Source organism: Limulus polyphemus, unplaced genomic scaffold (assembly GCF_000517525.1).
Source record: "Limulus polyphemus unplaced genomic scaffold, Limulus_polyphemus-2.1.2 Scaffold699, whole genome shotgun sequence".
Lineage (NCBI taxonomy): Eukaryota > Metazoa > Arthropoda > Merostomata > Xiphosura > Limulidae > Limulus > Limulus polyphemus.
Window position 1 is genome coordinate 399,625 of NW_013666309.1, and position 13,896 is coordinate 413,520.

Genomic DNA, 13,896 nt, shown 5'->3' on the forward strand with positions numbered 1-13,896 from the left:
CGAAAGGCAGAAGACTTTCGAAACGTCGTCCTCTACATTTGTAGGTTTCTACAATAGGCAGTTGCTGTCCATTTGAAACTTAGATTCAATATAGTACATAATAATTTTAGGTTCAATCATCAGTTATCTTAGTATTGGTAAAGCTTGCGTGTGGAAATTATAAATAATTAAATTGTTAGAGCCATCTATATTGATACAATGTCTGTGTTTTATAGTTTCTTATGTTTTTAATTTTTTTAAATTGTACTCACACTTGTTCTTTGTAATGAATATATTTCAAACCTATGTCTGTGATCAGGAATAAAACTAACATGAGTTAGTATTTAGTTGGCATGATTAGGTGAAGTATTTTGTCTAAAGTGATCTACATTGCTGAAGAGCTGTTTTTATTCATTAACAATAGAGTGGAAAATATTTTCAAGCTCTACACTATCACTGCTGTTGTAAATGAGAGACTTGCTTGGTGTTTATATCTGGATTGAATCTTTCTCATTTTTGCCAGTAAAATTCGAATTTTGAATGGCATTTAAAACTTTGTCCATTCATAGCTAGACTTCAGAAAACACTATAAATGAGTGTAGACTACAGGACAGTTGGAGTTCAGTTTATTTTACAAACTAATTTTTGGTTTGCTGTGAATGTTTTGTTTTTAAAAATAATTTCTCACTTGGATTGTGTCCAGATTAAGATTTTTAGAATGAAAATATATAATTATGAGTGGAAATTATTTCAGTGTTTTATCCTCTAACTTTCATATGTTCTACAAAATTAATATTGAGCCAGTATGTAGATATGATAGATCATTGTTGTAAAAACCAGAATGACTAGTTAGTAGTCTTACAGTTTAAGTTAGCTGGTGCTTATATATAGTCTTTACATTATATTTCTATAGATCATTGGCAGAATTGTATCTAGCACTTAATTTCTGGTATTAAAAATTAACACACTAGTTGAACATGAACATGGAAAACTTAAACATTGTAGTACAAGTGTGAAATCTATGCTAAATATTTTTAATTTTAAAGAGCCCCTATGTGGCCAGTGTGGTCCTTGCTACTGTTAAAGGTGATGTCCATGACATTGGGAAGAACATTGTTGGTGTAGTACTGAGTTGCAATAATTTCAGGTGAGAACTTAATATATAAAATATTATTAAAGAGATAATTTAAGTGCTATGTTCTTATACATGAATCCTCATTTTAACTCTCTCCACACGGGCTTGGTCAATTTGACAGACCACGTAAGCATTTTGTTATTCTTCAAAGTCTTTATAGGTTTGACACTAGTAACTTTTAATATAGTGTGTATATCTTCACAAAATTTACAGTCTTTCATTAAACATTATAAGTCTTTCATATACAAAAAATCATATTTTTTAGGGAAGTATTTTAATAAACTAAAAAAAGATTTCTCCTTGAATATATTGAGTATTTGTTTTTAATATTCCATGTGTAAAGTGATTTTCATGTTAAGATTAAAAATACTTTTCTTCATCTCAAAAATCTCAGATTTCATTTGTATAATCTCTAAAACCTCCTAAGTACATTTCAAATGTTTGTTTCAGTAAAACTTTATATTTTATGTGTCATTTTCTCTACCCTAACTCTATACACGGTTGGTCAATTTGACCAACCTCATAACCACTGACAAAAAATCTAAATAGATTTAAATTACCCTATTTTTCTTTCAAGAATAACTTCAAATGTAACATGAAACTACATTCTTGTATTCTAAGTAGCTTTAAACACATAACAGTATACATCTGTTTTTAAATTTTATTGTCTTTCTGTCCTTTGAACCATGTCTAACTACTGTTCGTGCTATTATAAGTTGTAAATTACTTGGGAAACGTGCAGCTCATGTTGTGTTATCGAATTACCTTCCCAAGAGCTACTCCAATCTGTTTGCTTGTGTGCCTCGTGAAATATTTTTATTATATTATTATTATTATTTATTTTACATAATCTAACCTTAACTAACCTAAAGAGATCCTTATTTTTACATTTTACTTACAATTTCTTCTAACAATCACAATTTTTCTGACTTTCTAACTATACGACAAGAGCTGTTACAAATTCATCCAAGCTAGCCATTGTGATTCCCATGGGAATCAAAGTTGTATTACAAGAGAAATTGACAATTATCTGTTCAGAATACAACATAATATAATATGTCATTTGATAGATGAAAACCTTGGCTTTCTGTTGGTTATAGGTAATATGTAATTAAATGTAAGATAGAACTATTAACAAATCCTGAGAGAGAGGATGTGACAGGAGAGATCCAATTTTCTATTTGATAGTTCTATAATCAAACAAAATTGAAGGCTATAAAAGTTATGTTTTGTCTGAGCAATGACTATTTTATAGTGAGTAATTTACATTTAATTTCATAGTCACAGGAGGGGTGGTGGATAAATAATAGAAGAGAAGATACCTAGAGAAAATATGTTATGTGTGCCATACTAGGGGGAATTCTGGATTTTTTTAAATATTGCTTTATAGAATTAAGAACTTAAAACTTATATGCTTTTAAGATATGGATTATTAGCTAAGATTTTATGCTATACTAATTGATATAACATAAAAAGTAGTTCAATAAAATTATAAATGTAAGACACTAAAATCACACAAGTAAAGGATACTCATGGCGATAGGGTTAACTCTTTTGCTATGGGCATCTCTTTATCGTGTGTCATGAGGTTTGAGTGAGTTCCATTGGAAATTTACTTAAAGTACTTTTTATCATGGTATACAAATAAACCTGGCAGTTGACACCAAAAAAAGAAGATCCAGGTAAGTACCATATTTCTTGTTTTTCATGTGTATTCTTTATTTATTATTATAAAAAAAAAGTAAATAAATGTAAAAATTAGAAACTTTTTAGGTTAGATAAAGTTAGATTAGGTAAAATAATGAAAAAATAGTTTTTCATGACGTAAGCTATGTGTGTCAACTAGTTACGATAAACAATTATACTCTCATGTTACATTTGAAGTAATTTAGATTTATTTAGATTTTGTTTTGGTTGTTACGAGGTTGGTCAATTTGACCAACTTTGTATAGAGTTAGGGTAGAGAAAATAACAGATAAAATATAGTTTTACTGAAAAAAAGTGTGAAACTTATATAGGAGGTTTTAGAGATTAAGCAAATGAACTTTAAGATTGTTCAGATGAAGAAAAGTATTTTTAATGTTCATGCTTATAAAATCATATAACAGATAAACATTAGTATATGAAAAATTATTTTTCAACTAAGAATCTTGATAATATTAATTATTCATATTTTCTGAGAAATTAGTAGCATCTCTTTTCTTTATTGGCTTTTGAAGATGGAGATAAATCAATTCAGTATGCTACAAAACTGTATTTTAAGCTGTAAAATAGCAATGTGTTTATATAAAAAAAAGAAAAACATATTGCATAACAGAGAACTTTTTATAATGAAAACTCATGGTTTGTTTGGAGTATCTTCTACATGTAACTGAATTTGGAGGGAAGATCTTTCTTGGCTTATCATTTGTTGTTAATAGGTCTTTAAATGTTTTACCCATTAAAATGCTTTTTGTAGAATAATTGACCTTGGAGTAATGACACCATGTGAAAGGATTATCAAAATTGCCATTCAAGAGAAAGCAGGTAGAAACTTGATTTTATTTTCTATTCATTTCTGTAAGTTTCTTTTTTTTCATTCTAGTATTTTTAGTTATAAACACTAAACTTTTTTTTATTGCACAAGGTTTTTCAGATTAACATGTCTGCGTAAAAATACTTCATCACACACATTTGTATTTCTTGAATGAATTCTTAGAATTTCATGTCTCTTTGATTGGATGACAAGGAACTAAGTTCCCACTCATTCTTATCATCAAAACTTAACAACTGTTAAGTTTTTTTGTTTTGGAATTATTACTCCTTTAAGCATGCAAGCACTACTAATATTTAAATCATCATGTTAATGAATTTAAGACAAATATGTATAATAGTTAAACTAATTGACAGGTTATGTTGAAAAGTCAATTTGTGTGGTGATAGCACTTGCTTCATTCATATTAACTTACCTAGCATAGAAAGAGGTAAAAGTCTGGTAGTTTGTTTTCTTTCTCTACCATATTTTGATTTAAAAGAAAAATTATAAATATATTAAGAATTCTGAGAGCAATCTGAAGTTATGAAATAGACACACACACACACACACACACATTCATAGTTGAAAGAAAAATTCATGATTTTTGCCTGTGGGCAGTGATGGTAATTCAATTAGTAATGGCTTCTGTGTTTGCATTCCTGTTTCACATACACAGTTTATTACATTGCTTCAGTATTATTAAATATAATTAATCAGTAACAATAAATCAAAAAAAGTAATTGTTTTCTTTATGATTGTAGATATCATTGGGATTTCTGGTCTTATTACTCCATCCCTCGATGAAATGATTTTTGTAGCAAAAGAAATGGAGAGAATGGGATTGAAAATTCCTCTTTTAATAGGGGGAGCTACTACTTCAAGGTTTGAAATTTTTGTTGCCATTAATTGTTCTTCTGTTTTAAAGTTATTAAATATTTCATGATGAATAAAAAGATGCAGCTTGTTTTTTAGTGATATACTTGTTTTATTGTCTCAAACTTCACTTAGCAGTCTCTTCAGGAGTTTAACACCTACCATTTTTAATAGTAGGTTCAGAACAACTACTATATAGCCCAAATACAAAACAAAGAAAACTAACAGAATATTTATATTCTTAATTTTAGACATACGCTTAACTCTTTCATGATGGGCTCGGTCAATTCAACCTAAAAATTGACCCCAAATTAACCTTTAGAGTTTCCATACTATAACTTCTAATATGTTTTGTGTATCCTCATGAGATTTGGCAAGAAAGCATTAAGAATCATTTGTAGACTAAAACTTTCTCCATGAATATATGTAGTCAAAGTGTTGACTGCTCTGAATGCAAAGTGATTTTAATGTTAAGATTAAAAATACTTTTCTTTAACTGAAAATACTCAAATTTCATTTGCATAATCTCTTAAAACCTCCTAAGTAAATTTCAAACGTTTTTTCAGTAAAACTTTACATTTTATCCATTATTGTCTTTACCCTAACTGCCATAAAAATATGAAGTAAATCTATCATAAATTACATTTTTTTTCTTTCTTGAATGACTTCAAACTGTAACATGGAACATAACAGTATACATCTATTTCTATTATTATTATTCTTTGATTTACTTAATTCAACATTACCTAACCTAAAAAGTTTCTAATTTTTACATTTTAGTTACTTTTATAATAATAAATAAAGAATACAGATGAAAAACAAGAAATATATTACTTACCTGGGTCTTTATTCTGTTGATTGTCAATGAAACTTAACCCTACTTTTTTATGGTAATGGTACTACTGTACTAAATAATTTTTATTTAATTAAATAATGCACCAAAGAACACAGAATAATAACACACAAAAAGCAGACAATTTCCTATAACTATCAGAATTTTTCTGGTTTTCTAACTATGTGACAAGAGCCCTTAAAAATTCAGCTATGCTAGTTGATGTGTTTCCTGTGGGAATAAAGTTTGAACTTTGATTAAAATAGACAATTCTCTGTACAGAAAACAATGTAATATAATACTTCATTTGATAGATTAAACTTTGGCTTTCTATTAATTATAAATAGTATGGTATTAAATGTTGGAGAGAACTATTAGGATGTATCGGGTAGATGTGGCAAGGGAGGTCTGATTTTCTATTTTATGGCTCTGTAATCAAATATGATTAAAGGCTATAAAAATTATGCTTTGTCTGAGTGATGAAAATATTATAATGAGTAATTTATCTTAAATTTCATACTTCTTGGAGTGGTGGTAAATAAATCAGAGAAGAGGGGATACCTAGAGAGCAAATGCCACAGTTATTGCACCAGGGGAAATTGAGGATTTTTTTTTAATATAGCCTTATAAAATTAAGAACTTATATTAATATTTGAATTACTAGCTACATTTTGATACCAAGGTAAATTGTATACCATGATAATAAAGTACTTTAAATTTTGAATGTAACTCACTAAAACCTCATGACATGCACACTAAAGGATGCCCTTAGTGAAAGTGTTAAATGGTAATTTAATAATACAGTGTATACTAACATAACTGAAATAGTATTGATTCATAACTTGGTTTGGAAAGCAAACATTTACACTGCACAAAAGTTTTTGTTTTTCTCCACACAATTACTGAATCAGTGTAGCATACCATTTAGTTTTCTATCCTTTATGTGAAAATAAGCAAAGATTTTGTTTTTCTATAAAGGACTCATACAGCTGTGAAGATAGCTCCTCGCTACAGTCAACCAACAATTCATGTTCTAGATGCTTCAAAAAGTGTTGTTGTGGTAAGAATTGAATTTTTCACCAGTTAGATGGTCCTTTTTTTCACTCTGTTTAAAATTGATCTGGCTTTAAATTAATGCTATATACTTTTATTGCTGGCCAAGAAGAATGTTTTTCAATCTGCTTATTCCCTGAGACAAGTGAAATTCAGAAAGTCTTTTACTTTTTATAATCTTGCTTTTTTAATTGGAATCAACAGACACAAAGCTATTTTTACAGTTTAATTCATTATAGAATTTTTATAAATTGTATTGTTATCTTTAAATGAAAAAGTAAAACTTGATTTTTTTACTTATTATTGATTAAAATTTATATTTTATATATCCAATCAATTTAACTTGTTTTATATACATTAACATGTTTATCTTTGTGATTTTCTTTTGGTGTGTTTTTTCACCACTGAAGCAGTTATTTAAATCTTACACAATTGACAATGAATGACTTACCATTGAACATCATCCTGTTCATGAGGGCCAAGTATCATTCGTTGCCTGATTTCTTGAAATAGAGAAATATTTTTGTAGCTTTCACAAAAATGTAACAAAAGTTCATATTAGCAAGAAGAAAAACATAAAGAAAAATACTAAAACATTCCCGGGTCCCTAATTACCTGGGAAATGTTTCTAAAATCATTGTATTAAGCCTTCAAATGTAGTTTTACCAGACTACCCCCCTTATAAACCTAAATGTTGAACTGTGCAGTATGAATGATTGGCAGGTTGTTTTTTTTAAGCTTAACTCATCCTCTTTCTATGTCCACCCTTCCCAAGCCATTTTTTTACCCAACTAGGAGTAGGATGGTTGGCTGAGTGATATTTTTGCATGTGTATTGTAATTTGTCTTGGATATGGTGAGGTATTGAAGCAGCATAAATAATAGTAATCTCCTATTGTCAAACCGAAAATAATATGTAGTTATATAGAATTGGATATTAAACTGTGCTGTAACAAATTCAGTGTTTTTTTTAACAAATATCTCAAGGAGATGAGTACAAGGCTGAGAAAATTGTTGTTCATTTGAGGCTTCATGGTGAAAAATGCTTGAGATGCTCCCTTGCAATGTCATGCATATTTTAGTCGCATACTCTTTATTGTATATATATGTAGGCAAGTGTCAGATGTAGCAGAATGAGAAATATTGAAAAAGTTCTTAAATTGTTCAAGCAGTATAATAGGCTTGTGACCACGCTTTTACGATACTGTATATATCTTTTTTTTGGGGGGGGTCTAGTGTTCTTCATTAATGGATCAGAACAACAGAAACGATTTTGTGGAAGAAATAACTGAGGAATATGAGGAACTTCGGGAGGAACATTTTGCAACATTAAAAGTAAGTGTTGTTCTGTTATCTTTAAATGTTGTCATCCAGTTAAATTTAGAAATCTTTATTGATAATTTCATTATCTATTTTATTACAGTTTTATTATATTAACCATTGTTATGAAACTTTAATTACTGTAGTGTGTATTGGAGTATAAAAGGCAACTTAATACTAGTTTGTAGCTTTGTACTGTTAGCTGAGTATTCATTTAAAGAAGAAAAATAACAAACTTGGTGTTATAAGGTCATTTATTACTTGTATTAATAAGCCATTCTAGTGTAACCATTTAAAATATCTATTTTGATATGGTAGTGTTCAATGTGTCATAACACTTAATATATCATTACAGTGATTTTTTTATTAATCCACAGTCCATCAAAATTGGGTAGGTCATAAAATTAAGATTCTTTCACAGTGAAGTATTGGGCATGTTATAAAAGTTTCTGGATTTTATAATTGTTTGATATTTATAGAAAATAATCTCCTTATGTCAAAGTGATTATAATTGTTACCAAGGGATCAGTTTGATAAGTGTTAATAATATATGATAAGAGTTCAAGATTCAAGTATATAATCTTTGAAGACAAAGAACTGAAAGATATAAAAAATCTCATATAAATGACCTTGAATTTCATGTGCCTTTATTTTTGACATTCTGTAGACTTTGCTATTTGAGTTTACCATGTTACAAAGAAACTTTTTAGTGAAATGTTGCAAGATATTTTACTGTTAAGTTATTCTTTACATGTTTGATTTTCATCATAACTTTCATTAACATTATCCAATATAATGGAATAATACTAAAACTTATCAATGAAAATAACTGAATACTACAACATTACTGTTATTACTAACCAATTGAAACAGACAGTTGTTTTTAATCAATTGTGTTTACTGTAGGAGAGAAAATATCTTTCTATAGAAAAAGCAAGGCTTAGGAAAATGACAATTGACTGGCTTGCTGATCCAAAACCAGGTATTTGTTTTTACCTTTCAAGTGAAATAAGGAAATACATTGAAAATATTGAGCTTATGTGCCATAAGAACATTAAACTTCCAGTGTAAAATGCATATTTCCATAAATAGTAGAGAATATCAGAAATATGTTAAGTACGTTTGCAGAGGTATTTAGTATGAAAATGAGAGAAGAAACATATTTGAACAGTAGAAGATGTAATGAAAATCAAATGTCATTACTTTCATAGCAAACCATTAAAACAAACTCTTTAAAGACTAGGTTATTTAAGAATTGAATTATACAACCTAGTAATGATTTTCTAATAATGATGTGAACAGTTTTGTAGAATAGAATATTTGAAATATAAATGTGGTGAAATGCATTATTTGGGTTTTCTGTTTTTGTAACTATGACTTATATAGTTTTTACAGTTTTCTGTGCTTCTGAAATGTTATGAGTTAAGGACAAACATATAACATATGTGGAACTAACTAAAGCATAATGAGGTTATAAAGTTAGTATGGTATTTGGATTGGTATGTATGGCAAACCATGTAACACAAGATTATTAAAAATTGATAATTTAAAAAAGGAGGAATACGGATCTACAAAAAATTACAGAAATATGATAAGTAGTTTAAAGTGAAAATTATATCACAAAAAAAAAGTAAACAAGATTAAGGTTTGAGATATAGCATTGACATTATTTCTTCAAGCTACAAATCCTTGTTTCGACTCTCCTAAATATTACAGTTTTTAGACCTGGAGTCAAAATAGGGATTTGTAGTTTGAGGAAATAATGTTAACACTGTCTCAAACCTTAAACTTGTTTGTTTACTTTTTTTGGGATTCCATTTTCACTTTAAGCTACTTATCTTGTTTCTGTAATGTTTTGTAGATCCCTATTCTCCCTTTTTAAATTAACAATTTTTAATAATCTTGTTTCATTAGTTTTTTTATGTCCTTCATGGAAACAGTTTAGTTTAATGAAATACATAGTTGGTGTATTATGCTCTTTCCGAGGCAATGACAACCTTTGGTTCAGCTTCATGGAGATTGGATGGCTGTTACTAGCTATATGTGTAGTCTGTAAATACTGGATTGGAGGTCTGTATAAATATATATATGTTTCATAGTTGCTTGTATTTAAGTTGTAAAGCCATATAAGACAATGCAAGGTCGAGAATGTGTTAATTAACAATTATGGATTGATTATATTAATACACCTTTCCTCCTTCATTTCTGAGGGAGTTTTGGTTGTGATACTTCTACAACCCTCTTCCACTGTGACGACCCTAAACTCTGTGGGCTGTTGCTGCTGCATACTTTATCTGAAACGAAATATTTTCTAAATAAAATATATAGCTACAAAATTTCTGCCACACTTTCGCCTAGAATCTCCATCATTTTTGGCATATTCTGCTTGTACGATTTTTGCCATCTCTTATAGTCAGCTTCAAGGATGGTTACTCTATCTGCACAATCATGCAGTGTAAGCTGTAATTTGACACTTACCATCAGCCATCACCATGATTGTCGATCTGATACTCGAAACTTAGATTTGTGCTATCTTTTAAAATATAGGTTATAGGAGACAGCCTAGATGTCTGTATAATCTTTCGGACTTTTGTGTAACATGGCTGAAATTGATCATGCAGTGGTACAAAAACTGATCCTGTCAGCAGAGTTGTGTCCAAAAGGGCAGGAACCTTATACATAAACAAGTGATATGTGACATTAATACAGTTCCAACAGGAAGTTAATAATTGCTATGTTACATCCATGGCCTTTATGCAGGCTATATACATATGCATGTAGTAGATTATGAGGCTCCATATAAACCACAGACTACATTAAAATGATTGGGTGTCAACTGTTATACAGACACTGTTATTTACTAGGTAGTCAGATAAATTTAAAAACTACCCTATAATGCACAGTGATGCATTTAGTAATATTGTCCATTACATATTTATTACAATACTCACAACCATTTTTGCTGTAGGGTGGTAAAACAATATTAAATAATAATAAAGAAGGAGAAATGGGTAATCCCTATTATGAACCATGCTGTGATTCATGATTCAGGTGGAATATTTTGTTTTCATACATGAGAAATCATGTAAAGTGTATTCTTAGCTGCTATTTCCATCATGTGTGGTCACCATTCTTTACTTAACCTCACCTGTACTGACTACTTGTTTTGGGGCTTTCTGAAGGTGTGGATCTATCATCATAAATAACTTATTAACTGAATGATGCTATTGTGACAGAGATTTGGGTGAATTCTTGGGAAAGATTACTCATTGCAGTATCCAATACCATTGTCAGGATGGATACATTAATCAAAAATGATGGTAGTGACAATGAACATTTGCTGTAATAGCATTCTCTAGTTCCATTTCCAGTAGCAGTAGAAATGCACTCCCATGATTTTTTGTGCATGTGCAGAAAATACTTGGGTCATATGTTGCATGGTTTGCTGTATATACTTTTCATATACTCACACTGACTTTGTAACCACCATGTACAATTGAATTTTTTCTCAGAAGTAAAGTTTATTAATTCTTGTTTTTATAGTTACTCCAACATTTCTGGGAACGAAAGTATTTAAGAAGTATGAACTCGGTCGGCTTGTTCCCTATATTGATTGGAAACCCTTTTTTGATGTATGGCAGCTTCGAGGAAAGTATCCAAACAGGGGATATCCAAAAATCTTTAAAGATACTACAGTTGGTGGGTATCATAAAAGATATTGTTAGGTGTGCCTTGTCTGTGCAAAAATATGATGTCATTTTTTCAATGAAGAAAATTTCGGTAGCTCTCTTTGATATTTATTGAAAAATTGTTAACATTATACAGGCTTTGATAAAGATGTGACCTTCACATGATAAATGCTTTGTACTTCACTCAACATTCTCTCAACTTTATGGAATACATGTTTTAAACTTGTTATAGTTCTCTGTACTCTCTTTCTTCCTTTTTACAAATTGCTGGTGCTTTATGTTGAAATATTAACACATTTCTGAAAACTGTGATTATGTTCTGATAATTATTTAGAAACTACGATACACAATTTTTAATTAAAACACCTAATACATGCATAAAAATCCTTACTAATTATATATAAGTAGGCATGATGATAGAAGTTTAGCGATCTAGTGTAGTATCTCACTGAAGGAACTCGGTCAGGTGGTAAGATGTGCATATTTATTATTGTTTATTTCACATATAATTTTCTTTGATATATTTGTGTTTTAATCCATACATTTCTCCAAAGTTTCTAATTTATTTTAACTATGCACATCCCCTGACTGGTTTTCATTTTTTCAAGTATCTAAGTTTACTCAAAAGTTTCGTATAACAACTTTTAACAGTTTCCAAATGGAGTGACATATTTCCCATCACCTCGACTGAGGAAAGACATTTATACAGCAACACATACAGTAACTCTGAGATATCCTCACAAAGCCTGATAGTATTTTATTAAAGATGATAATTATCTTGTACACAAAAATGGCATTATTTTAATTGTGTTTCTAATAAAAATATGTTATCTATAGCAGTTGTATACACTCAAACATTGAATAGTTTTAGTGCAAGGTTATTTTCATTTTAAGTATACAAATACTATTCTTCATCTTGTAGTTTATATTTTTCATTTACATAACCTTTAGAACCTTCTAAATGAATATCAAAAGTTTTTTTTTTTTAAGGTAAATGTTTATATTTTATTTTTCATTTTCTCTACCATATCACTAACTCTAGCTATTATCATCAATGTACAATGCAATGAAATCATTAAAATTAGGAAATAGAAAAAGTACAAATCTTTTAATTTGTTTTGTAGAATATGTTTAAAGATCTACTTTTGATTATAATCGTAATTTCAGGTCTTTTCCTTTTCACCTATAGTTAATTTTTAATGTTTTATTTTCCTTTCTTGTCCTTTACCATTTAGTATTCAACTAGACACAAGTCAATGGTGCCCTTGGGGCATATAACATTATCATCAACAAAATTTTCATGCACCGCATAATATCATAAGCCCTGAGAACTGATGCAAAGTATGTTGTATATTTAAAAAATGTTTTAACCTTTCAATTACACATTTTAAAACATAAATAATACGTAATTAACTAAAATGTAAAAGTAATACCTGAATACCATTTAACTGTATCTCTAACTATAACATATTTAGGTAAGAAACAACCATAAGTGCTATGGTTGGTCAAACAGCCAACAATACTGTTGGCTATTGCATGTACCCTTTGACGAAAACTGCATGCCAGTTTCAAAATAAATGTTGTTGGATTATAGTGTAAAATGAGCTCTTTCTATTGACTACATACTTGTGTATGTAACCTCTACATGTAGGCCATAATGTCCAAACAAATCTGTTGAAAGTGGGAGTGTACCAGTCAGGGGTTGACAAAAGTTATTACTTGTTTTAATTGCATTTATCCAGAGAACTTTGAAATGTATATGTCAATAGGTTAAGTCAACATTTTATTGTCTAGGCATACATCTACACAACTGGCATTATATTATTGAAGTTACAGAGTGCCAAAGTGAGAACTTTCATAGCTCGTGGGTCATGTGACAACACGTCTGATATTTTAAGTAGTTTTTAATAGTTTCTTTTGAAAAAAAGGACTTAACACTTCAAATCATAACATACATTATAATGTTAATTTCATTTGCATACATTGATAGTAAAGATGCTTAATTAAATTTTGAATGTAACACAGTGACTTGTGCAGAAAAGTGTTTAAAGAGGTACCCGTGTCGAAAGGATTAACTTGACTGTTCCTAAGCACTATATTTTTTGTGTTTCAAGGTGAAGAAGCAAAACGGCTTTTTGATGATGCTCAGAAAATGTTGAAGACTATTCTAGAACAAGGCCTTCTGGAAGCAAAAGGAGTTTTGGCATTTTATGCAGCCAGCAGTCATGGTGATGATATAGATTTGTATCCAGAAGATAGAATGCCACGTGGTAAACCAATTGGCACATTGCATGGCCTTCGACAGCAGGTTGGAATTATTTTTATGTATCTCTCTCTGTCTGTATATTCAAACATAAGGATTATAATATTTTAAGTATATTCACTGTATATTGAACAGTATGATGTATTTGAACCAAAAACAAAAAGGAAAACATGACATCTTCAGTATTTAAAAGAGAAATATAGTCTCTCTTTGAGGAAAATATATTTCAGTGCATTTTA

The 13,896-nt window shown here is 29.5% G+C and overlaps 1 protein-coding gene across 1 annotated transcript in view; it reads left to right on the forward strand.

The window, feature by feature from the left end:
- The window catches only part of LOC106460055 (methionine synthase-like), a 69,107-nt gene that overhangs the window by 48,312 nt on the left and 6,899 nt on the right, over positions 1 to 13,896 (forward strand). The window contains exons 23-30 of the mRNA XM_022386670.1: positions 1,026 to 1,126; positions 3,572 to 3,639; positions 4,390 to 4,510; positions 6,312 to 6,393; positions 7,622 to 7,720; positions 8,612 to 8,687; positions 11,249 to 11,404; positions 13,509 to 13,741. Coding sequence (XP_022242378.1) covers positions 1,026 to 1,126; positions 3,572 to 3,639; positions 4,390 to 4,510; positions 6,312 to 6,393; positions 7,622 to 7,720; positions 8,612 to 8,687; positions 11,249 to 11,404; positions 13,509 to 13,741 — 936 coding nt within the window. The remainder of the gene's footprint in view (positions 1 to 1,025; positions 1,127 to 3,571; positions 3,640 to 4,389; positions 4,511 to 6,311; positions 6,394 to 7,621; positions 7,721 to 8,611; positions 8,688 to 11,248; positions 11,405 to 13,508; positions 13,742 to 13,896) is intronic.